The sequence below is a fragment of the Rutilus rutilus genome, assembly GCF_951802725.1.
Source record: "Rutilus rutilus genome assembly, chromosome: 6".
In the NCBI taxonomy this organism is placed as follows: Eukaryota; Metazoa; Chordata; class Actinopteri; order Cypriniformes; family Leuciscidae; genus Rutilus; species Rutilus rutilus.
Genome location: NC_140214.1, coordinates 13440012 through 13466648, shown reverse-complemented (window position 1 = coordinate 13466648; position 26637 = coordinate 13440012). Strand labels below are relative to the sequence as shown.

General features: G+C 35.9%; 4 protein-coding genes across 8 annotated transcripts; 1 reads left to right on the top strand and 3 right to left on the bottom strand.

Moving 5' to 3' along the window:
- Positions 1 to 333: 333 nt before the first annotated feature.
- LOC311291313 (retinol-binding protein 2-like) lies at positions 334 to 3324 on the bottom strand. The gene is made up of 4 exons (XM_084410256.1): positions 3156 to 3324; positions 2804 to 2982; positions 1674 to 1775; positions 334 to 1450 (listed from the first exon to the last, which is right to left on the bottom strand). Exons 1-4 carry the CDS (start codon positions 3226 to 3228, stop codon positions 1397 to 1399), a joined length of 408 nt encoding a protein of 135 aa, XP_084266382.1. The 5' UTR covers positions 3229 to 3324; the 3' UTR covers positions 334 to 1396.
- Positions 3325 to 4583: 1259 nt separating this feature from the next.
- LOC311291312 (retinol-binding protein 2-like) lies at positions 4584 to 6507 on the bottom strand. Its single transcript, XM_084410255.1, has 4 exons — positions 6363 to 6507; positions 6022 to 6200; positions 5072 to 5173; positions 4584 to 4820 (listed from the first exon to the last, which is right to left on the bottom strand). The coding sequence occupies exons 1-4, from the start codon at positions 6466 to 6468 to the stop codon at positions 4767 to 4769; spliced, it is 441 nt and encodes a 146-aa protein (XP_084266381.1). The 5' UTR covers positions 6469 to 6507; the 3' UTR covers positions 4584 to 4766.
- Positions 6508 to 9506: 2999 nt separating this feature from the next.
- On the top strand, positions 9507 to 13096 carry rbp1.2 (retinol binding protein 1, cellular, tandem duplicate 2). Its single transcript, XM_084410254.1, has 4 exons — positions 9507 to 9958; positions 10375 to 10553; positions 12342 to 12443; positions 12839 to 13096. The coding sequence occupies exons 1-4, from the start codon at positions 9883 to 9885 to the stop codon at positions 12917 to 12919; spliced, it is 438 nt and encodes a 145-aa protein (XP_084266380.1). The 5' UTR covers positions 9507 to 9882; the 3' UTR covers positions 12920 to 13096.
- Positions 13080 to 26446, bottom strand: LOC311291314 (retinol-binding protein 1-like). Of its 5 annotated transcripts, XR_014627540.1 has the most exons (5): positions 26088 to 26446; positions 23976 to 24154; positions 22523 to 22624; positions 21517 to 21623; positions 20888 to 21373 (listed from the first exon to the last, which is right to left on the bottom strand). XR_014627540.1 is itself a non-coding variant. In XM_084410257.1 (4 exons), exons 1-4 carry the CDS (start codon positions 16280 to 16282, stop codon positions 13597 to 13599), a joined length of 405 nt encoding a protein of 134 aa, XP_084266383.1. In that variant the 5' UTR covers positions 16283 to 16480; the 3' UTR covers positions 13080 to 13596. The 5 variants fall into 5 exon arrangements, 4 of the variants coding, with proteins under 4 accessions (XP_084266383.1, XP_084266386.1, XP_084266384.1 ...); XM_084410257.1 differs by lacking the exons at positions 20888 to 21373; positions 21517 to 21623; positions 22523 to 22624; positions 23976 to 24154; positions 26088 to 26446 and adding exons at positions 13080 to 13647; positions 14121 to 14222; positions 15231 to 15409; positions 16210 to 16480; XM_084410260.1 differs by lacking the exons at positions 20888 to 21373; positions 21517 to 21623; positions 22523 to 22624; positions 23976 to 24154 and adding exons at positions 13087 to 13647; positions 14121 to 14222; positions 15231 to 15409 and having other exon boundaries at positions 26088 to 26287.
- Between the last annotated feature and the right edge of the window lie 191 nt (positions 26447 to 26637).

Below are 26637 nucleotides of genomic sequence, written 5' to 3'. Positions count from 1 at the left end.
CCGCCGGTACTGCTCTCCCAGCACGCGCGCGCGCCTCTCTCTCTCTCGCTCTCTCTCTGCGTCTCGCGCTGGAGAGAGGAGCAGCGCTTTAATTCAGTTAAACACAGATATGATGTTGCTTCTCTAATTTTACATGCAAGTATAGCCGAAATCGCAAAACAGATATTGTGTTTATCTTATGTGTATTTGATTTAATCAGACGACGGCTCGATTATCAGGATTTTTGTGCAGATTAACATCTTGGAAGGGAGAGCTGGTTATGTCTTAGTGGGTCGCGTTTCAGTCACCATTTCATATTCATTCCGTTGTTTGACAACAGAAACAGTAAAATATACCAATGAAAACAGTTTTATTGAGAATTTAGCTTCATCAAAATGGGCACAGAGAGAGACAAACTATAATGTAGCCTAATAATAAATAATAAATGTAAATTTAGCATTTTCAGAAGAGCTGCCCTGTCATGCAAAAATCTAAACATGTTTGTGTTAATTGCTCAGTGCAAAGAAAGAGAAGTAATGGGAACCTGGTATTTATTTGTTCTTTCTACATGTGTCTAATAGACATGAACAAGTTCTTTGAAAAACATCTAAGACCTTTGAAACATGTCTCGTCTTCATGCTCTATGTTGACTATGGTTTCAATAATAAACATACATTTGCATAAAGCATCCATATTTATCCATGCCCACGTTGATTAGAGTATTACAAACTTGAAAAGTATTAATTTAAGGTACATTTAGAACAAATAAAAAAATGTGCGATTAATCACGAGTTAACTCATGACAATCATGCGATTAATTGATTAAAATTTTTAATCGATTGACAGCCCTATATAAAATATATATATACTTCTCTTCCTTTGAACCCAAATAACTGATTTCTTGTTGCAATCGCTGCATCAATGGGAAGAGAATTACAATAGTATAAATGAAGTTCCAAGTGCCCAACCAAAGGGATCACTAATCGCCATAATGGTGACTAAAAACATTTTAGGAAAATCAACATCAATTTATGAAGTCAGCTTGTGCGATGTTCTCTCAAATTTTTCAGTTGTATTAAAATTTCAACATTCAAGATGACTTTGGGAAATGAGTGAATGCAAACAGAGAAAAATAACTGCAGAAGTGGAGGAAACGAGTGAAAGTCCATTAAGATTTTCCCCGCCTCAAAAACCACACTCAAACCTATCAATTAATCCTAAATTGGGTTTTCTTAGTAAACAAAACATAGTATGTGAATAGTGCAGATTACTAGATTTTCACAATTAAGTTAAGCCATTAAGTAAAGTTAACTAAAAAGTGTTAGTTAGAATCACTGTTGGATTTTACAGTGCACAGCTTGATTTTGATAGACTTGTTGAGTAACTAAATGAATGTGACATTAAATCACATGAAAATTTAGTCTTGTCTTTTGTACACTTGTTGGCACACAGCATCCTCACATGTCATCTCCTGCAGGTGAAATGATCATGAGGTCAAAACGTATCCCTTGTGAGTACGGCAGAGCAGGAATTTTATGAAAGGATAATATGCAGGACCATACACACGTTAAATGTCTTAATTATATTTCATAAAAACTGAAAAAAATAAATATATATATATATACATTTATGTGAAATAATGTTGATTTTAACATTGTTTTGGTTCATATTATCCATAGAATGAGGATGCTCACCAGATAAAGTTTGTCATCTTCTATCCAGTGTTTCCATCCCCGGTTGGCTTTCTCACCTTTCTGGGTGGCCACCAATTTGTCACCTTCCCAGGTCACCAGAGTCTGAATGTAACATAAATATTAAACCCCCTGGCCTGTTTCTATATTTATTTACATGATTTTAATGAAAACAAGTCATTTTACAATTTCTTTTTACACAAATTATGCTCACTTGTTTTAATAATATTTTTTTTATTGATCATAATTTGGGACCATGGTGCATAAAAAAGAGCTATTGCTTATTTACAATACATATCAAAGCACTATCTTTCTTATTAGTGCTGACTACTGACTAGTTTGCCTGTAATTCGGGCTAGAATTAATATATGGCTCATCGATCAGTACTTACATGAAAATCAAGTTGTACTTTTAATCTGAAAATGAACTTTTACTGGAGTAATATGGTATCTGTACTTAGTACTTGATTTGTACTTTCTACACCCCTGGTTTGTATAAATAAACATGTATTGAGATGACATGAGGAGAAAAAGACATTTAATGTATTTTGTCCTTTTGGGTAAAAGTTGAGGCCTGTTCTCTATTTGTTTTAAGGCAAGGAAAGTTTATTTATATAGCACATTTCATACACTATGGCAATTCAAAGTGCTTTACAGAAAGGAATTAAAATAATCACAAAATAAAAACAAGGAAAATTAAAACAGTTCTAAAAGAAATTAAAAGAGATATATGATACAGTTATAAAATGAATTAAAAGAGTAAAAAGATGATACATAAACTTCTCATCTGGCAAAACACCGGTGTATCATATTTTTCACAACTCCCAGTTGTACTCTGAGATTTTCCCATGGCGATTACACTGTGTCTGTGGTGCGCCTAAGAAATCTATTGGACGTCTCTGATGGACCCGATTTTCCCCTAAAATCGGACAGGAGGAGCTCTAGGACTGACTCACGGCCCACGGGGTAACCTCGGGTTCACTGCCCCATCAGTCCGCACCCCAAAAACCCATTTTTTACTGTGGGTTCATCACTGAACAAACTGACTGAGATCATGGCCAACAGGCCAAGGCTGGGGTAACTATACATTTATGACATTAGAAGAGGATCACAATTATAAAGGGAATTGTTCACCTTTATCGACCTGTTGTCAAATCCCTTAGTATATTCTTCCTTCTCAACTCCAGTAGTGAAGATCAGCTCAAAGCTTTTGAAGGCGCTCTGTGTCTTAATCACAAAGCAATCCCCATCCTGGGTAATGGTCTTTGTTGGAGTGAGGTGGGCTGCAATCTTCCGAAAGGCAAAGGCAAAGTCTATGTATGTAAGAATAACAAAATATTTGCAACTTGGCATGGTCATTTCTTATTCTTTAGGCTTTGTCTAATATCATAAAGTGGCATAATCAGAGTTAGAAAATGGCACAAATATAGCTTTCTCTTATTTCTCTGCTGACTTAATCTGATAGCAGACATCTGATCAGGCTTACCCAGTGCTCTAAGGTAATTCTCAAGGTTTTCGTTCGACTCCAGCTCCCATTTTCCAGTGAAATCCACAGGCATGGTGGATTTTTCTTTTGAGGAAGTTCTACGTCCTCAAAGCCCGTGCGCTTGACGTCGGAAGCGTTGACGTGACACTCGGACGGCTTCGGTGTTTTTCGGGTAATTTCGGCCAAACTCGGCATTTGAGTGACACTGCATGACGATGTTAGCTTGCAATGAGTATGAGCTTAACCCTCTCCTCTAAAGACTACACCTTGTAGGTATGATTAAAACACCGTGCTGAAATGTTCCGTCAACTGAAAATTCTCATTGAAGCGTGTTCCTAAATATGATATAATAGATAAATAATTTAAATATTAAAATGTATGTAATAGTCTCTCAGCAGTGATAACATTGTCTCAAAAGTAGCCTAATTATAAAATGTCCACAGTATTCCACACAAGCTCTAGTCTATAGCACAATCTTCAACCATCTAATAATAATTATAATAGTAATAGTAATAGTAATAATAGGCCTAATAATAATAAAAATAAAGTTTTAATTAATAAATATTGTTTGACTGCTTAGACACCATCAGTGTCTCTACTTAATGGTTACAGTATCAATCTTTAATAGTCCTACAGTGTAAAACGATTTTTTTAAGCTCATTATAAAAAATAAAAATAAAAAAACTACTTTCATAGCATATTGTGTTTGTTACCAAAGCAAATGTGTTTTGTACTACCCTGTAAAGCCTAACATGAAATAATAGTCTGAAAAATCTTATTTTTTATTAAACAGTATCTAAAAAAAAATCTAAATAAAATTAGATTAGCCTATGTTTTTGTTGTTGTTGAGTATAATATTAGATACATCAGGCTTTTATGGTTGGTATAGTATGACAATATGGTTCTAATACTTGAGGAAGAAAATAACTGAGCCAAAACTGAGCAAAAATATGCAATTTGGTACAGTTGCTGATATTTATATGGCCAAAAAGTAAGAAGAAATTCTGACTGCTTGTAATATTAATCAGTGAGATCTTAGCATACTACTTGAATCTAAATATCAGTTGTCATTGTATACAGTATATCCCAATAATATGTCCTAGTAAAGTGATATTTAAATGCTTAATCTTATGATCAAAGCTAATTCTTAATTGTGTGTGTGTGTGTGTGTGTGTGTGTGTGTGTGTGTGTGTGTGTGTGTGTGTGTGTGTGTGTGTGTGTGTGTGTGTGTGTGTGTGTGTTTTGGAGGGTTGGGGGGTTGGGGGGCAAAACATATAATGCAATGCAATACAATAATGATTGAGAGATCAAAAACCCAGTGTATCATATTTGATGCTCACATTTTAAGTGTTCATCTTGAAATATTTTATTTGATACAATAGGCTTTAAAGGGTTAAGTTACATGTACAAGAAATGTGAGACTCATACTGTAATGTCTCATTATCTTTATTTAGAAAGAAGAAAACAAACTGCACTGAAGTGTTGACAGAGTCACATTGTGAGTCATTTTCATCTCCTGAGAAAGCAGTAATGCCTCAAGTTAACACACAGCTTGATTTTGATAGACTTGTTGAGTAACTAAATGAATGTGACATTAAATCACATGAAAATTTAGTCTTTTCTTTTGTACACTTGTTGGCACACAGCATCCTCACATGTCAACTCCTGCAGGTGAAATGATCATGAGGTCAAAACGTATCCCTTGTGAGTACGGCAGAGCAGGACTTTTATGAAAGGATAATATGCAGGACCATACACCATACACATGTTAAATGTCTTAATTATATTTCATAAAAACTAAAAAAAAAAAAAAATATATATATATATATATATATATATATATATACATTTATGTGAAATAACGTTGATTTTAACATTGTTTTGGTTAATATTATCCATAGAATGAGGATGCTCACCAGATAAAGTTTGTCATCTTCTATCCAGTGTTTCCATCCCCGGTTGGCTTTCTCACCTTTCTGGGTGGCCACCAATTTGTCACCTTCCCAGGTCACCAGAGTCTGAATGTAACATAAATATTAAACCCCCTGGCCTGTTTCTATATTTATTTACATGATTTTAATGAAAACAAGTCATTTTACAATTTTTTTTTTACACAAATTATGCTCACTTGTTTTAATAATATTTTTTTTATTGATCATAATTTGGGACCATGGTGCATAAAAAAGAGCTATTGCTTATTTACAATACATATCAAAGCACTATCTTTCTTATTAGTGCTGACTACTGACTAGTTTGCCTGTAATTCGGGCTAGAATTAATATATGGCTCATCGAACAGTACTTACATGAAAATCAAGTTGTACTTTTAATCTGAAAATGAACTTTTACTGGAGTAATATGGTATCTGTACTTAGTACTTGATTTGTACTTTCTACACCCCTGGTTTGTATAAATAAACATGTATTGAGATGACATGAGGAGAAAAAGACCTTTAATGTATTTTGTCCTTTTGGGTAAAAGTTGAGGCCTGTTCTCTATTTGTTTTAAGGCAAGGAAAGTTTATTTATATAGCACATTTCATACACTATGGCAATTCAAAGTGCTTTACAGAAAGGAATTAAAATAATCACAAAATAAAAACAAGGAAAATGAAAACCTAAGAAATCTATTGGACGTCTCCGATGGACCCGATTTTCCCCTAAAATCGGACAGGAGGAGCTCTAGGACTGACTCACGGGGTAACCTCGGGTTCACTGCCCCATCAGTCCGCACCCCAAAAACCCATTTTTTACTGTAGGTTCATCACTGAACAAACTGACTGAGATCATGGCCAACAGGCCAAGGCTGGGGTAACTATACATTTATGACATTAGAAGAGGATCACAATTATAAAGGGAATTGTTCACCTTTATCGACCTGTTGTCAAATCCCTTAGTAAATTCTTCCTTCTCAACTCCAATAGTGAAGATCAGCTCATAGCTTTTGAAGGTGCTCTGTGTCTTAATCACAAAGCGATCCCCATCCTGGGTAAAGATCTTTGTTGGAGTGAGGTGGGCTGCAATCTTCCGAAAGGCAAAGTCAATGTCTATGTATGTAAGAATAACAAAATATTTGCAACTTGGCATGGTCATTTCTTATTCTTTAGGCTTTGTCTAATATCATAAAGTGGCATAATCAGAGTTAGAAAATGGCACAAATATATTTCTCTGCTGACTTAAACTGATAGCAGACATCTGATCAGGCTTACCCAGTGCTTTAAGGTAATTCTCAAGGTTTTCGCTCGACTCCAGCTCCCATTTTCCAGTGAAATCCACGGGCATGGTTGTGTGATGAACTCTGGACATCAGTAGCATTACCAGGTCTTTACCAGGCTTTTATACTCAACTGTTTATTCACAATGAGGGGAGAGAGCAGAGTTAAGATAAGGGAGATCTCTGACCTATAAGTGAAGAAGAGAAGACCCCTCACCTACTGAAAAAAAGTCAAAATGTATTTACCACTGGCCACCAGACATTGTGAAGGTTCTTTAGTTTTTTGATTTGTTATTTAAGAGAAGTTGTGCTATTCTGAACTCATTATGTAAAATGCACTATAAACTTATTTATCAACACAATCTTTGCAGTAAAAGCTTGTATTAAAATATGTTCTGGATACATACAATACGGTAAATAAGATTTCACGACAGTCAAGGTTTGTAATTTTCCCAGTGTCGCTGTTGTCTGAGGTGTTCTGACGCTTTATTCAACTATAGGCTATCTGCACTGCCATTGTCACCATGTCGTTGTTCATTTGAATAAAGGCGTTGAGAATGGTTGTTGTCGCTCGTGTTGCCAAACCCTGAAACAGTTTTCTATTTGAATACATTATATTAATATTAATATATTAAAATGTAATTTATTCCTGTGACAGCAAAACTGTATTTCCAGCATCATTACTCCAGTCTTCAGTGTCACATGATCCTCCAGAAATCATTCTAATATGTTGATTTGGTGCTCAAGAAACATTTCTTATTATAATCAATGTTGAAAACAGTTGTGCTGCTTAAAATATTTGTGGAAATCGTGATACCTTTTATTTAGGATTCTTTAATGAATGGAAATTTATTTCAATGCAAATGGCATAGAGCATAAACAATATTGTAAATCTCCCACCCACTGAGATGCTGCTGCAGAAAAGGGGGCGAGAAGATACAACGTCATTTTTTGATCTTCATTCCTGTGATCTGAGAAACTCTGTATTTGGACTCTATTGTTAAGCGTGGAAGACAAGATAAGAGGAAATATGTCAGAAAGAACAAGGACCATTTCCAGCGTTTGATGTTCAGAAGATCAGAATACCCAAAGGCTACACTTTATTCTGTCACCACGGTTCCAGCACTTAGTGTATATTTATGAGTCAGACTTTATCTTGAATGCTCCATCCAGCGTGTCATTAAACAGGCCTGTAAGAAAGTAGGACAACTTTGAAAGTACAGAGGAAGAATATTTTAGTATTACTCCTTAGCAGGTGTTGTAGTAAGACTTTGCTATTACAGAAAGGGAAAAAAATCTGGATGTAGATTCAAACTTAAAGGCACAATATCCAAACAGGAGAACCAGGAGAGAATATTTCAAACCAGGAGAAATTTGTAATTTAATTCGAAGACACGTCCCGTTTCTTTATTTCCGTTTTGTCGCCGTCAATGGCGTCATATCCGCGTTGTCCCTGGTTTCCGCTCGTACTGCCATAGCAACCAGAGCTATGAACCAGAGCCCTTTGATAGTAACCAAAGCGACAGACGTGGGCAACTGTGTAGTTCGCAATGTCTATTTGCACGCTGTTGTTGTTTCGTTCAAACATTATGGACCATGGCAAGCAGACTTTGGATAAAAAAGGAGAACTAAAACGAGAATCAATATCAGCGCGGTGTTTTCGAGATGCCTAGAGCTCCCATAGACAGTATATAAACGAGAGCTCCACGTCCGAGACTTTGACCACTCCTACATGTACTTTATTAAACAGGTGAGCACATTTACATAAAACTAATCAATGTTATATAGTTCAACAATGATAAAATGTTAGAATATGATCTGTATGTTATTCTAATGTTGATCTAGCTTACTGCTAGTCTCATACAGACAAACTAACATATAAATTTCAACACATTCAAATGCAGTTTAGTGTGATAGTGTAATGTTAGACCAAGTGAAACCGCGCTGCGTTACCTCACAACTTTAATTTGTCTAATAAACTGACCTGTGAGTTGTAATTCTGCACTTGCGTGTAGTTCGGTAGAATGAAATGTCCATATTCCTTTTATATCCGCGGGACTCGCGTCGCGTGTGGAGCTGATAGCTGTCTCTTAGCAATCCCGAACTGCTTCATATCACAGTCATGATAAAAACATCGATGTATTCAGTCATCCATAAACATTATTAGATCGGTCGGCTTGACGTTGACGACAAGATCCATAATTCTTAGCAAATGTTGCGTCATCAAACTACGCCTTTGTTATTGTAAAGAGGTTAGTGACCCCTAGCGGCGAAAAAGTTACATACTGTACGTTTAAATTGCCTATACATGAACACAAAAGTAGACATTTTTGTACGAAATTTTTGTTCCATTGGAAAAACAAAATGGAATGACATGAGGTTTTTTTAAAGAAAATAACACAACAAAGATGACAGTAAAGATATTTATAATGTTACAAAATATTTATATTTCAAATGTTGTTATTTTATACTTTCTCCACAAAATATCAAAAAGCAAGATTTTAACATTGGAATAATAAGAAACCTTTCTTGAGCACCAAATCAGCATATTAGACTGATTTCTGAAGGCGATTTTCTGTGACGCTGAAGACTGGAGTAATGATGCTGAAAATTCAACTTTGCCATCACAGGAATAAATGACATTGTTGAAATATATTAAAATAGAAAACAGGTGTGAACTAATCAAGGAAACAATGAATCACCATGACAACAAATGAACACAACGGAAGGAAATAAAGGGATACAAAGTAAAAGTCCATGAAAACAAAAACAAAACACCAACATAACACGACAAAATCGTAATGTTATTCCACAATATTACTGTTTTAGCATATTTTCCAATCAAATACATGCAGCCTCGTTGAGCATAAGAGGCATTTAAGACCCTTTATGGACCCCCAAATTTGGAATGGTAGTGTAGATACACCAAGACAAGTTTGGTTGGCAAAAGCACACACTTGTGGTTGATGGAAAAGAAAATAGGCCATGCTCAGAAAAATAAAACATCTCAGGAATCTCATGTATATTTTATTCTACATTTCACTGGAGACACTTCAGAGTAATTTAGTCAGGAAGACTGACCTCATTACTGACAGGTCTTCACCTGAACAATTATCCCATCTCTCTCTCTCTTTCTCTAGAGTCTGTAAGCATAAATGGAAGCCTTTTGACAGCATTGTGATTGTTTCTTTGACTGACTGTTATGCAGCTGACAGACTGAGAATCAAAACAATTACAAACAGACATATCTGTCTGTTCACATGCAGTGACTGACATGAGGTCATGACATGCATCACGCATTGGAATTCACTCCCCTTGACAGAGCTCCTGCAAAAAATGGGAAAAAGAGGAAAAAATCCACTACATGTGTCCTACAACATGTATAAATGCTCTTTGAGATAATCCAAAGGCCCTAATTGGCTTTAGGATTACAACCTGCCGTGTGATTTGAGACGCCACACCGCACCTTGATGTCGATACATCAGTGCAGAAGACAAGTGCAAAAAAGCAGCAAAGATGTCTCCTGTGGACATGAATGGATACTGGAAAATGACAAGTAATGAAAACTTTGATGAATACATGGAAGTGCTAGGTATGAATCATTTTATATTTATTTATTTATTTATTTATTATACCCCTGTGAAATTAACTTCCTTTGCTGAACGAGGTATGGGAGATGTTATAATTCTGTTGAAAATGGTCAAAAAAGGTTTCTACCTTAAATTTTTAAGTACAATCAACTTGGGTGTTTAAGTCATTTCAACTTAAATTGCATTAAACAGACTTTAAAAAACGAGGTGAATCTTGTATAACTAAAAAAAAAAAAAAAAAAACATGTAACTTATTGATCAAATAATTTTTTATAGTGTGCTTGTATTTTGTACTCAAGAGAAAAGTTTTATACCAGGCCTCATTATATTTTGTTGATTTACATAGAGTACAGTAAAAATGGGCTCATGTACCATAAATGGGTATGGTTGACCAATTCTATATGTATTCAACTTACAGATGTGAATCTTGTCATCAGAAAAATTGCCAGCTATCTCATCTTTGATAAGGAGATTGTTCAGAATGGTGATCATTTTAATATCAAGACTCTCACCACCTTTAGGAACTACCATATGGAGTTTGATGTTGGAAAGGAGTTTGAGGAGGATTTGGTTGGGGTAGATGACAGGAAATGTATGGTAAGTGACCTCCTTATATAAAGTGCAACTAAACAGAAATGTTTTCGTGTATTACACGGTTCTTTATGATTCCACGAGAGACCTATAACATCAATGGAAACTTTCTATTGCACAAAAGGTTCTTTATACTGGAAAAATATTCTATTTGTAGTACTATCTGACCTGTATATTTCCTATTGTCAAGTATGACTCAGTGATTATGCCATTAAATAGGATTAGATTGAGATTTAATGACCTATTGAAGCTTAAATCCATGAGGTTTTCGGCTAATGCCGCAACACCTGGTGCTCAGGGAACGTGAGGTCAACTAGTTTAGGCATGTTAGTATAGTGTTTGTGTTCAGTTTACAATGAGAGCTTTATAGGGGTTAAATGTTTTTTTTTTATTTTTTTTTATTTTTTTTATTCACCTTATTTTTTAACACGTAATTAAGCTATTTATTGTGAATGTGCGAGACTTCCAATTCTTCCAATTCGCTCTTAGAAAAAAAGGTTCAATGGGGTTCTATTTAGAACCCTAGTTCTTGCCTCAATTTTAAAGAACTCTTTATGCAAAAAGGTTATACACTGTAAAAAGAGATCAGCTGGCTTAACAAAAAGTAAGGAAACCCATTGCCTTGAAATTAAATAAACTTCATGAGGAATTGAAAAAATTAAGTTATGTGGAATTGTAAAGGTCACATAACTGATTTTTTTCAATTCCGCATGAAGTTTATTTAATTTTATTTACAGTGCTATGCATAAGTTTAGACACCCATGCTAAAGTTGACTAAAAAGAGGAATAAAAAATCATCTTTTGGAAATTGAACTTAATGCCTTAATTTAAAAAATTAGGAAAAATCCAACCTTTAAGGACACCAATTTTCTTTGTGAATGAATAATGTATCGTAAATAAATAAATGTTCTTCCTTAAAATACAGGGTGCATAAGTTTGGACACCCCTATGTTAAATTCCCAGGCAGATTTTTATTTTAAAGTATTTTTTTATTTTTTATTTTTTTAGGATACTATGCATCCTGATAAAGTTCCCTTGGCCTTTGGAATTAAAATAGCCCCACATCATCACATAGCCTTTACCATACCTAGAGATTGGCATGGGGTACTTTCCATAAGATCATCTCTCAATGCATCTCTCTAGGTATGGTGAAGGCTATGTGATGATGTGGGGCTATTTTAATTCCAAAGGCCAAGGGAACTTTATCAGGATGCATAGTATCCTAAAAATTTTTTTTTTAAAAATACTTAAAAATAAAAATCTGCCTGTCTCTATGGGAATTTAACATAGGGGTGTCCAAACTTATGCACCCTGTATTTTAAGGAAGAACATTTATTTATTTACGATACATTATTCATTCACAAAGAAAATTGGTGTCCTTAAAGGTTGGATTTTTCCTCATTTTTTAAATTAAGGCATTAAGTTCAGTTTCCAAAAGATGATTTTTTATTCCTCTTTTTAGTCAACTTTAGTATGGGTGTCTAAACTTATGCATAGCACTGTATATTTATGATCCCATAATGGGAAAGGTTCTTTGAAGCACCTGACAGAACCCTTTAAGTTTCTATATAGACTTTTTTTTAGAGAAAGGCAAATAATAAGAACAACAAAGTGTGTAAATGATTCAATTGTTTGTGCTATAAACCATGTTAATGATTCTGCTAATAAATTATGTTTTTTTATGTTAATTTTGGTATTAGAAGTTTTTGGTAAAGTACACTATTTATTCTCTATTCTGTGTGTCGGTTCCAGCTTCATCTCTTTCAGTGGCGTGTATCTGTCCTTATTTTGTAGACCACGGTAAACTGGGAGGGAGACAAACTGGTGTGTGTGCAAAAAGGAGAAAAGGAAGGAAGGGGCTGGACACAGTGGGTGAAAGGGGATGAGTTACATGTGGTAAGTTTGTATAGGGACGCAGTTCATTTGAGGACATGGTCTGTTGTATAATGAAAGGTCACACTTGGCTGATTCTTGTTGTTGGTGCAGTCAACAGTGCAGTTAATGAGATAACATCATTACCTCGGCAGTCGCACATTACAAAAGCAAACATGTTTCAAATGTGTATAAGCTGAAATCTATTTAGTGACTTCATTATACGACTGTCTGGGATTCTTCATTTGTTACTCAACAATATTTGCGCATAATGACCACTAAACTCTATAATTGACCTACTGTTCAATAGTTTGGGGTTGTTGGTACAGTGTTAATGCATAAGTCTCTTATGCTCACCAAGGCTGAATTTATTTGATCAAAAATATAACTGAAACATTTTTTTTAATTTTAATTAACAGGAAATGCGAGTCTGTGGAGTGGTGTGTAAACAGGTATATAAGAAACAAGTTCTCAACTGCTGTGACTTGAACCACAAGTAATCTACTGTGAATAAAAGTGAACGTTCCTGCCAATTAATAATAGTCATTGCTAATAGTATAATAGTAGATATTGTCTTTTTCATCCCTCAACTTATTTATGTCATGTAAACAATGTGTGGTGAAACTTTGTCAAAGAAAATAAAAGGCAACACGAAAGCATGCATGTTCACTATTCTCATCAGTTTTCTTTATTTTGTTAGTTCTGATTTGTCACACTTTTAGCACACGCGATATACAAGGGGTGCAGGTTTACAGAGCCTCTTCATATCATCCTCCTCTTCCTGCTTCTGAAAAGAGCTCAATTTGCTGTGGGGTCAAGACCCATCTTCTCTCCTCCAGCCAGAAAGACCCTCAGATCGTAAAGGCGGTATTTTTTATACTGCAGTAAAGCTCCCAGTTAGGAGGCTTAGTGACCACAGTACTATAACATACCAAACCCACACACAAATTAATTTAACAGGTGTCAGTTAACAAGTAATTAACAAGTAATTGGTCATTTGGAATAAACTTTGTCTGATGAGGACTCTAGAAAGGCACATCAAGCAGATGCATGCATATATGCAAAATGCAAGTGCAAACAGAAAGATTGATGAATGAGAGGATGAATAATGCACAGCTCAGTCTATGGTGGTTGTTTCTGTCTTTTCCACTAGGAGGCTTAACTATGCAACGGAAGCTTAAGACTTCTTGAAAACCTGCTCGCTCACAACTCCAGCTGCTCTCAGCTCCTGCATAGAAAATATACAAAACAGAATTATAAAACAAAACCAGGACAAAGGTCACCTAGAATCAATATCCTTTGCTCTAGACAACCACATCCATTTCAGATAAACCATGTTCCTGTGTCTTCTCACCAGCAGGTGGTGCTATGTGCCTAAATATAGATTCTTCAACAGACCGTAGACACTTTTTTGTCAAAGGGGTTGCTTGGGGTAATTAAGCGCAACATTGCACAGATGTGGTCGAACATCTGTTGTTAACGTTTTAGATGAGTTCAACAGTACAATAGCCTTGAAACGATAATAACGTTCCCTGCATGAGCCCCTTATACACACTGGTGAGCACGTGTCATTTGTATCATCAGTTACCATATGTTTTACACTAACTCACAGTTTCCAAAAACAAAGTAATTGTTGTATGGGGGAAAATGAGAGTGTATAAGAAAAGATGTTTCAAGTGTAGTTTAGTATACATTACACACCAAATGAAGTTCATCTCCATCAATCCAGTGGGTCCAGCCCCTGCCCTCAATCTCTCCTTTCTGCACACACACAAGCTTGTCTCCATCCCAGGTGATGGTAGTCTGTGGATTAAACAATGCAAAGTTTACTACAACATGTTTAAATAAGTGGAATTTACGGTTTGATATTTAATCTATAACATAAATTATTAAAAAAATTATAATAATTAAATGGGAAGGTTTTATGTTGGGTAGTTGCACCTCAAAGCACCAGTGAAACTGTAATGGATGGATGTTGACAGTTTAATTTAAAGACTGCATAAAACGGAAGGTGAGACAGTCTTTTCTTCCTTATTGTGACATATATTATCCAAGTAAAATGGCTTCTCCAACAAGAAAAAAACAAATGTAGGGCGGGACTTGACTTTGTCCATCAGGAATTGATTGGATGGTTGTGTTTTGCTATTACTGTGATGTCATGTGAGTGACAGGTTGTCCTGCCCTCGCGCCAGTAAACACATCATCAGAGAAGAGAAGACATGTTGCTGCAAGTGGGAGGGGAAGTTATTTTGATTAAAGATGACAAGGGCACTTGAATTTTAAAAAATAATGAAGTGCACGGGTAAATCATTTATAACAGTACTGCATTATATATATATATAAAAAAACTGCTTAGATATGATTTCTGTGATAACAATTTTTTGTTTAATTTATTCCGCTCATGTCTTACTTAATCAGATAAATGAATGCATGCCTTTTAAATATTTTTATGACACTGAAGCATAACATTTAAATAATTTTTTCTCAAGTTTGGAGTAGGTCAGCTAACAAGAGCCACCAAAAGCTGAACATCTGAATTACTAAAACAAGGATAAAACTTTGGTGCTCTCACTTAATATTTCAGTCATTGCAGCTTTCTGTACACAACTGCATTCCATGTACACATGAGGGGATTACAATCAAATAAGTCATTCAAGGGAGCAGAACATTTCTAAGCCAAAGACTGAAAAAAGCAGCAGCAGACAAACATTATAATTTATGTCTCGTCAATTTTTTCTCTCCATGACTGTAATTCATGCTTCTGGATTATACTTATTGCACGAAAGGAAAATGTTGGTAGGCTACACTCACCATACATTTCCTGCCATCAACTGCACCCAGGTCTTCCTCAAACTCCTGACCAACCACAAAGTCCATGTCATAGTTCTTGAACGTGCTGACAGTCTTGATGACAAAGTGATCTCCAGTCTGGGTGATATCTTTGTCAGGTTTTAACAAAACAGCAATTTTCCTGATAGCAACATTAATTTCTTCAGGAATTGTGAGAGAAAAAAGAAAAAGAAAATTACAATTAGTAGCCCGGTTTAACAGACCTGTTTATGAATCGATTCAAGTTAAGTGTTTATGGAAACACTTGTTTAGATATCTAAATACTTTCATTAACCCCTTAACTGTCTTAACCCCCTTTTTTTCGCATAGACATGAAAATCACTATCCAAACTTAAATGGTTGTAATTCAAGAATGCTTTGGAATATATAGACCTAGACTTTCCTCCAGTTACCGCTAACATATTTTAAATTATCAAATTAAATTTCCTACTAATATAGAGTTTCGTTTATAAAGAAATAAGCGTGTGACCGATGTTGTGATTTAAAGACTGACAAAAGCACGACCAATGGTATGCAAGTGCGGGCTGTGAAAGAGCATTTCATTGGTTGGAAGTACAGAACGAAAACGTCCCTTTCACTGAACGAGTCGGAGCAACTAGGCTACTGAAGAACAAGTCGTCTCGTTTATGAACAAGGATATGTTGACCGATTTGAAGGGCAACATATCGTTTAAAAAATCGGTTCAGTGTGAATAATTTAACTCATTCAACAACACTCAGGTCAGGTAACGACTTGTAGAAACGGCCACTGAACGAATCTGAACACCGTGAACTGCTACTGACAGTCCGAGCCACTGTAAATTAATGAATCAACTTCACACCACCAACCAGCATTACGTGTTTCGGTTTCATCCTATGGTTTCATCCAAGATTTTTTTTTTTTAAATAAAGCAAGAATTCATACAGTCACATACCCTTATAAAAAATAAATAAAAACTTACCGAGAGCTTTGAGATACTCCTCAAAGTTGTCACTGGAGATCATTTTCCAGACGCCATTATAATCAGCAGGCATTGTGAAATGTGATTTTCTTCGTACCCTGAAAGTGTTTTTTAGAGGAGACCTGATGCTTGATCGTTCCCCAGCTACTGTTGTGCAGCTCTCTGACTATCAGCACCGCATTTTATTTACCACTGTAATAATCGGATCAGCTCATTACCGCGACACATGTGCTCAGCACATCTAAAAACACTACCACAATGTGCACAATCCAGTGCATAACCCTCGAGGATCAAAGTACAAGATATCGGAACACATGGATTAATGGTAGGGGACAATCGTTGCATTATTCACATGGATTTACACCATGCTGCTACATTAACTTTTAGATTAAATGAACTGAAAACTCATTTCTCTGTTGACATGTAAATTAGAAGTCTAAGATTCGCAGGGCATCTTGAAGAGAGTGACACTAATTTGTGACCCAGGCTCACAGTAAAAAAATGAGTAGAACATGTTTTTGCTCACAAGACCTTCACGATGGCACACATCCCATCCTTTACCAATTAATCTCAATTAGCATAAGGCTTTATTTCTAAATCATCCAGTATGAATCTAACTCGTGCATAATGTGGATGGTAGCATGCAGAGCAATAAAGAATTCTCTTTGACCCTTTATCCTTAAAAGCTACAGGCCCAAATGATAAGAAATGCATAGGCTATAAAAAATAAAGAGGATTTAAACTGAAGATATTAGATTAAGAATTAAAAAAAAAAAGCCCCAGAAGGCCACTATAAGTGGCAGTGGCATGAGAAAAAGATTATGTTGTCGTAAATAGGTAATCCTGGTTATCCTACTTTTACAGAAACATTAATTGTGTTTGATGTAACATACTCAATGCACATTGAATAAGTACACCATTTTTAAATAGTTTACGTACATAATCCTACATTTTAGTCCACCAAACCAATGCTGCATGACCTAAAACCTACAGGCTCCTGCTATCAGCTGTTTTAATGAAGAATTGCAAGTTTGGATAGACATTTTGTTTGTACTTTAGATTCTTAACTATTGTTTCATCATAGTCTGTTAAAATACAATTTTTTAAGTAGCCTATATTATTACCTGAATATGTCAAACTCATACATCTTAACTTAAAGAAACGTATTCCTTATCTTCATGCCAGATTTTGATGTCAGATATATAATATATTTTACCATGGAGTTTTGATGCATAGAAATGCACTTGGTAATTGGAAACTCTTACTACTATTCACACAAACAAACACAAAACCACCACCACACAGTCAGGTTCACTCCATCTTTCTTTATTTTATAGGTCATTTTCATTTTGTTGGCAGCTGGCACATTTTTAGAACACATGACAATATACACAGGGTCCAACATCCTTTCCATCAAGCTTGTCTATGAGAGCTGCAGGAGCCAGACTGCATTCATCATCTTTCTTCTTGTCTGTGCTCTCCTTGCCTTTCATATAAGGAATCAGATACACCTAACCCACATTTCTTGTTAAACACACACAACTACTTTTTTTTTTTTGCTTTTTGAATTACCTTCCAATAGGTAACTTGCAATAGCTACCTTAAAGAGCTATTTCTACCCAACTTAATGCATAAAAATAGCTTTGTTGGTAAAAATCAATGCATTTGGATTCAGTGATGTTGACTAATATTTTTGACTTGAATAAAGTCAGTTAATTGAAATGTTACTGTTATATTGTTTTGACACTAGGTGTCGTGGGGGAGAAGAAAGTGAAGAAGTTTTGGGGTAGGAACAAGAACGCTTTCGCTAGGTATTATAAGAACTGATAAGAGTGCCTTGAAATGCAATGTAAGTCGCTTTGGATAAAAGCGTCTGCCAAATGCATAAATGTAAATGTAAGGTACAGGATTTCTTGAAGACCTGTTTTTCTATTATGCCAGGAGCTGTATTCCTACAACAAGAGATAAACAAGACAAAAGGAAACTACAGCAACCATCTGCTCTTATCATTTTAGCAGATCTGGTTAATCTTGTCAGTGCAATAAGGATGATAATGATGAATAAGGCCCATGATTATGATGATTAGTATTTTCATCATAACTATGCAGAGTATATCACTACAGACGGAGTGTATAATGTAGGCCTTTGCATCTTATATGCTTAATAGATTTATGATTTGATGCCTCTACCAATTTCCATAGCATATCAATAGAGAAAGAAAACAAGGGCACTGACTCAAATGTTGAAATGAATCTTACATAGAAGTTATTATACATTTAAATCGAAATACGAAATAGGTAATCAAAATACTTTCATCAGCTCCCGACAGATCAAACTCCTGGCAAAATACAGTCAATGTCACGCCGTTAATGGTGACTGTCTCGTTGATGAAGCGATCTCCATTCTCAGAGATGCCATTGTTGGCTTCATCACAGTGGCAATTTTCCTAATCGCGAAATTTGTGTCTGCCAGGAACCAGAGCCAAAATCAAAACGAGATTAATTAACTCCCAGTGTTTATATTTATTATTTTCTGTTGCTTCTGTGTTTACATTTTCAAAGACTGTTTGAAAACAGGCCATTTAAATTACATATTTAATGACACACACTAATATGTGAGTACATACACTCACTTTAGAACTGCCTTAATTCTTTGTGGCATAGATTCAACAAGGTGCTGGAAACATTTCTCTGAGATTTTGGTCCATATTAACATCACGCAGTTGCTGCAGATTTGTCAAATGCACATCCTTGAGGCGAATCTCCCGTAGCAGCACATCCCAAAGGTGCTCTGTTGGATTGTGATCTGGTGACTGTTGAGGTCATTTGAGGATAGTGAACTGTCATATTCAAGAAACCAGTTTAAGATGATTTGACATTTCATGTTATCCTGCTGGAAGTAGCCATCCGAAGATGGGTACACTGTGGTCATAAAGGGATGGACATGGTCAGCAACAATACTCAGGCAGGCTGTGGCATTTAAACAATGCTCAATTGTTATTAAGGGATCCAAAGTCTGCCAAAAATGTCATGTTGTTTATGCCAAATTCTAGCATCTGAATGTCGCAGCACAAAAATCGAGACTCCCAATCTTTGATTGTCCAATTTTAGTGAGCCCGTGTGAATTGTAACCTCAGTTTCCTATTCTTAGCTGACAGGATTGGTACCCGGTGTGGTTTTCTGCTGCTGTAGCCCATTTGCTTCGAGGTTCGACGTGTTACACTCTCGGTTGTAATGAGTGGTTATTTGAGTTACTGTTGCCATTCTATTAGCTCAAACCAGTCATTCTCCTCTGACCTCTTGCATCAACAAGGCATTTTAGCCCACAGAACTGCCACTCATTGGAAATCTTCTTTTTTTTCTGACCATTCTATGTAAACCCTAGAGATGGTGGTGCATAAAAATCCCAGTAGATCAGCAGTTTCTGAAATACTCAGACCAGCCCGTCTGGCAGCAACAACCATTCCAATTAACTAAAGTCAGTCAAAATCCAGTTCAAAGTCAAATAAAACACCTTTCTTCCCAATTCTGATGCTAAATGCATTGAGTTGCTGCCATGTGATTGGCTGATTAGATATGTGCGTTTATGAGCAGTTGAACAGTATACCTAATAAAGTGGCCAGTGAGCGTATGTATGCACATGTCGATAGATATAAATAACATGAGTGCAAATTCAATTATAAAAATTATAATATATCTGTTATACTCTTTAATTTAATTGGTAGGATTAAGCAGCCCAACTTAGTAATGTAATTATGTTCCAAAGGTTTTATAGTGCAGTGCGATGATAATGTTAATTAAGCCTACAGAAGATTCCCTGCTTTTTGAACTCGTAATTGACTCACCGAGAGCTTTCAGGTACTCATTAGAGTTCTAAATTGAGATCATTTTCCAATAGCTGTTGTAATCATCTGGCGTTTTGGATTAGAGTGTGAAGATTCTTTGACAAAAAAATTTGAGGCGATTCAGTGCCGCTACTTTTCTTCAAGATAATGGCTGCGTGAATTCCTACATTACAAGTCCCAAATCCAATTAGAAATGATAAGTTCATCATCAGGTAAGGTAGTGTCTTTGTTAAAAGAGAAATTCTATTTCCCTCCCACGATTATGACCTATACAAGTAAATTTGGACCTAAGAATGGTTAATTTCCTCTGAAGGTACAAGGGATTTTTAGTAAGTATATATCATATGTTTTCACTGTTGATAAATGTATTATTTTGCTTGCATAATCTGTCTCAGGTTTATAAGTTCAAAGTGTGCTAAACACGGTCCAGGTTACTAGTACAAACAGATCACTATTTTAAGTAAATTAAGACCCCAAAAATATATTTGGAGCCATTAGCATGAAAAAAGGAAGTGGATGCTGAGTGGACTGCCAATGTGGGGAACACATTTTTAGCTAAAAGGAACACCTGGCAGGAAGCCGTTGATAGACTCCGGGCCAAATGTGGAAAATGAATGACTGCACAGACTTAACCGGTCGGCGGTCTTCAGTTATCAACACACTGCCAATTATATGCCTTTTGTTTTCTTCTTAAGTGGATGTAAGTGTCCTGCTTTAGTTCCCTTAATATTCATGTAATACTTCAGAACCGGTGAAGCATTTCTCAGCAATAATGAAAAGTGAACATGCCAACCGGGATTTTTCAAAACACACACCAAACCGGCAGCAATATTTAATTTACATTCCAGCTGGTATGCCTTTATTAAACTAGTGTGTGGATAGAAAGTTCAAACGAACACATTAAGATGCATATGAACAGCAGAACGCAAAGCGTCTCTCTTTATTTTGCTGATTTATGTATGCTTTTGTGCGCACAGTCACAGAGGCATGATGGGAAGGAAAGCAAAACCCTGCCATACTCAGAACCCAAGAGACTGACAGACTCTTCAATCAGAGCGACAGCAGCCGGGCGGCACTGCGACTCGTCACATCATTTTTCCTTCAGCACATCCTCTCTGGAGTCTAATTACTTTTATGTACACAGAAGCTCCCAATCTGAGGACTGTTTTTGTTGCGTCCAAGACAATATCCTGACGCACCTGTTGTTTGATTGTTCACTTATAGTGCAGCTTATCCCAGTGTTCTCTATACCACTAATGTAAATAACATCTAAATGACAAGCGGCGGCACCTACGAATGAATGTCGCTGGAGATCTTCCTCTGTGAGGATCAGAACAAACAAGAACATATAGATTGTGACAGACTATCACAGATGGTGTTTGACTGGTTTTCACAATAGCAGAGATGATGGTGCACACAGACAGACAGATAGGTGTTGGAAAATGTGGCAGGGGTTTATATACTTTAAATTGCTGGGTTTTTCCGGATCTCTTTGCCAGTGTTCAGTGTCGGTACAGGTTTAAGCCTTTTTGAAGACCTGTTTACTCACAACCCCGCCGGCTCTCAGCTCCTGCAAGCAAAGAAAACATACTTAAAGGAAAAGTTGACCTAAATATGAAGATTCTGTGACTCACCCTCATGTCATTCCAAAACCTCATGACTTTCTCTCCTCTTTGGAACGCAAAATGTATTTTGAAGAATGTCTACAATGAAAGTCAGCAGGGTCTTGTGGAAAAAAACACTGAGACATTTTTCTAAATATCTTCTTTTGTGTTCCACAGAAGAGTAAATCATGTAGGTTTAGTTTCTGCTATAATTAACATGGTACATGTTCCCTAACAGTGGTCTTTTTTTAGCACAATGCAACAATGTACAGTACCAGTCAAAAGTTTGGAAACATTACTATTTTTAATGAAATAAGTCTCTAATGCTCATCAAGCCCATTCAAACACATTAAAAATAGTACTTTTCCAAACGTTTGTACTGTGTATAATTTTCAACCAGATGGTGTCACCAATGTCCAGTTCTTTGGTAACGCTACAGCAACGCAGTCAGAAACGAGGTTTGGTTTATTATGCATGATCAAACGCACAGCTGAAGCCAAACATCTGTTGTTATTACCTCCACCCATCATATTCCAGTCAACTTCATTTAAAAATCCTATCAAATCATAATGATGGTTTCTGATCCCCATTAGAATTATTTAAAACAAGTTCAAATGTATTATAATAATCAGTCTGTCATTGTTGTGCTTTTTCAGGTGCATCATCACAGTGATGAAAGTTTTGAGATTTGAGAATAGCTCTTCCCCCACCATCTGCCGCGTAGCCTAAACAGTTTTTGAGATGCTGTACTGCATACGCCTTCAGCTATATTTCTGACATTATACTAGATGCATGCGAAACTACCATCCCTGATAGGGAATACCATCAAGGATGTTACAAATGAAATGCATGAGAACTGGCCTACCAAGTGTAGTTCATCTCCCTCAATCCAGTGGGTCCAGCCCCTCCCCTCGATCTCTCCTTTCTGCACACACACCAGTTTCTCTCCATCCCAGGTGATAGTGGTCTATAATGCATAACAGAGAAGGTGATTTATTTTTAACCTGCACAGATATAGCAAAAATACACAGTTGCATTAGGACTGCAAAGACACAGGGAAGCAGAACAGATTTTGCAATAGCAGTTGGAGGAGAAAAGCACATCTATAAATTCATCGACACAAAGATAAAATTAAATTGGTTCCATGTTTGCAAAATGAGTTTGCACTGTGATTACATGCTGCACAAAGAGAAGTATGTTGAAAAGGCCTATTGGCTGGAATGAAGAGAAACAATGTCTGGCACTGTGTGGACTAAATGGGGCGAGTGATTTTTGTTCAGGACAAACCGGGTCACAACATCTTTACTAAATGCTGCGTTTCAAGTGTTTTTTTTATTGACTGCGACTCCAAAACTTTTTGTGAAAAGTGAACGTGAACATGAACAATGCACATTTTTGTTTTAGAGGAGACACATTCACATCTAGTGCAACACAACTAACAAATTGCTCATGCAATGGAAACTATAACAAAACTATAATAAAGAATACTCTGCATACGTTTATGTTCGGAACTCCATGCAGCGAAAAGGCAACCTTAGGGGTTAAAGGGATAGTTCACCCAAATATGAAAATTCTGTCATCATTTACTCACCCTCAAGTTGTTCCAACAGAACAAAGAAATTCATACAGGTCTGGAACAACATGAGGTTGAGTAAATGATGACAGAATTTTTATTTTGGGGTGAACTATCCCTTTAAGCAAGAAACAGATTATTATCTCTACATAGCTGCAATTGTCTCATCACAGGTCTTAGATAAACCAAGTTTCTCCAAATGAAAGGAAAAGTGAGGGGAAAATGAAAAGAGAGAGAGTAACGCTTCTTATTAGATTAAAGAGCCAATTATTGCTCTCATTTCACACTTTTCCCTTTTCTTATTAGTTGAGACTGTGAACTGTAAATGACATGCACATTTAGTGATTTTCAAGGGCAATGAAATTATACAAATGGCAACCTTATAAGAGAATTATTACTGATACTGGAATGTTATAATATTTTTTTGTGAGTGTGTGTGAAAATAGATCTAATAAACCATGCAGGCCCATTTGCACATTTGCGCATTTATTTAAAGGTAAGAAAAGTCTCAAAACTTCTGAGAAATTTTTGGAGAAACTTACTTTCAACATCTAGTGTCTATACAAAGAGGCAGCATCTATGAAGAATCAAATGTGTAATGTTGCAAGGTCATCTTAAGTCAAATGGCAAAGTTGAGATAATAGCATTAAAGTTATTTTGAGTAGTGCTTCACAATTAAAAAAAAAAAAGAATTATGCTTTTAAGATCTAAAGCCGCCAAATGTTTGCCATGAAAGTTTGCTCACCATACATTTCCTGTCGTCCACTCCACTCAGATCCTCCTCGAACTCCTGACCAACCACAAAGTCCATGTTGTAGTTCTTGAAGGTGCTGAGAGTCTTTATGATGAAGTGATCTCCATCCTGACTGATGTCTTTATCAGGCTTCAGCAGGGTGGCGATCTTTCTAATAGCTACATTTACATCTGGAAAAGAAAATTATACCTCATGTGAAAATGTGAATTTCCATGGATACCCTTATAAAAAGGTATCCCAGGATTACCATAGAGATGATTACAGATGGAAATAACTTGGTACTTCAACACCATGGTACTGAATGATTACCAGAGACATGCACATGCCACATGCACAATGTTATTTACATTGTAATCTGAGGAATACAAAGGTACATGTCCAAAACACAGTGGTACTTTTCGAACAAACTTTATATTTGTTTTTTATTTATGCGACACATAAATACGGGATCAAATATGAATTTGTGCAAGAAAAGTACATAATCTATTTTTAACACTGATTTCATAATGTGTGCAATAGGGTGATAAATATGGTCATATACATAAAAGAGAGAAAAATAAACTAACGCTCAATCTGAGAAAATAGGTAATATCACAAAGTACATGGCATCTTGCTAAACTAATTTCCACATATTTGTTTTTGTTTATCTAACACTCTGGAGGTCTTCTGTCATTGTAGAACCATTGCTTTATTAGAATGGTACTAAACTTGTTGACTTTTGTGGAACTTTTGAGCTATATGAATGACTATAAAAGGCTAAATGGTCACAATCTTCTCTGTCAAAAATCACCGCCATTAGAAATGACCGGGTAACAAGAAAATTACGAAAACACAGAGCTATTTTTTGGGGTACAATCTACGAATCAGCAACGATGAGGCAGTATTTGATAATGTCAATTTTTATCCAAATGCAAAACCTAGTAAGGAATTATGTCTGATAATGCTATTATAAGCAAAGTTAGGGATTAAACACACTATGTAACGTTATGTATTAATATATAGTCCTATACTGGCATCCAGTGGCTATGTAAGGGATAATGTATAGCGAGGCGGTTGTTATTCGCTATAACAACCGCCTCGCAATACATTATCCCGCTTATTACATGGCTACCTACAAAATAAATAAATAATTTGACACAAAATATTGATTTAAAAAGGAGTTTATTGATTTAAAAACGATTGTATTGCTTCCGCTAAAGAATACTTCGCAGCGGTCCGCATTCTACATTGGAATTCAACCAAGCCATGTAATAAGCCATGATATTACATGTGATTACACATTTCTTCCAACAGATGGTGCCAATCTGCCTTCCATGCATTGGATTTAAAATACCTTTAGTATTTTTAAAGCGGTCATGAACTGGCTTAAAAAAAATATATATATATATTCTTGTCTTTTCATATGTTGACATGACGTTCTTGGTTTTTATATTCAAAAACATCAAAATGAATAAGTAATAGACTATTTTCTACCCTGTTTTGAGCCAAGCTCCTGAAACGCTTGGTTTTTATCGGCGTGCCGCATTGAAGACTTGGAAGTAAACGCCCACTGCTATGATTTGATAACAGTTTTGCATAATGAATCAGTGGGCGGGGCTAAACAGGCAGTGTTGAAGCATAGACTGTAAAAAATGTAAAAGTGTTGAAGTAGGCGTTGATCTTCTTCTGCGGAGGCGGTGTTTTATACCCTTTGACGTCATTGATCCCCACTTTGAAAAACCTGTCTGTGCCTGGTGTCAATAAAAGCTTTTATTGGACTAACAAATAAGTTTTCAGTTTTGAAACTTACAGTATATTCTTATAGTATGATGACCTCTTATATGTCAAAAGCTCAAGGACAATTCGATTTCTCAAGTTCATCACCCCTTTAAGTTACTGTATTAATATTTGTACCATTTTTCATAGAAATAAATGGTGCATAATCTAGAGCTGAATATTGTAGTCCATGAAATAAAATACAAAATATTAAACATTAAATATTATTGAAACAAAATAGCCTATATCCTATATTCAAATGTTACTCTATTGTGTTAAAAAGAAGCGTTACTCCAAATGAGGAATAGGCTTGCTGAAGGTTAAGTATCTTAATGCTGTAAAACTCACCCAGAGCTTTCAGGTACTCTTCAAAGTTCTCGTTGGAGATCATTTTCCAGTAGCCGTTATAATCAGCAACCATTTCTGATAATCTCTACTGACAGGTTCGTTCAAAGAAGATCCGATATCGCTGTATCTCTGCGACCAAATGCTTTTCATCTGAAAGAACCCCTTATTTAAAACGGTTATCATAATCCGACGATTTGTGAATTAAACTTTCTTCTGTTGGATTATACTGTTACAGAAACAGTCTCTCCGCCCCTAAAGTTTGGATCGAGAGCTTTTTTTTTTTTTCATCACGAAAACTTGGATACGACACCGTGCCATGTAATTACGTCACATAAACTCGGTGATCAAGAGCTGTAGACAAGTGCAGTGAACTGGAACAGTCAGAGACCGACCGGGGCTAGTTGTCACAAGGACTGTCTCTCACATGGTTTTATCTAGATTATTTGTTAATTAATATGAATTATCAATACATTAAGTAAGTTTTGTTAGCCAAAACAATGCTTTTTGTACGTTACATGTTTGCAACTTAACTGTTTTGTTTCACAATTCT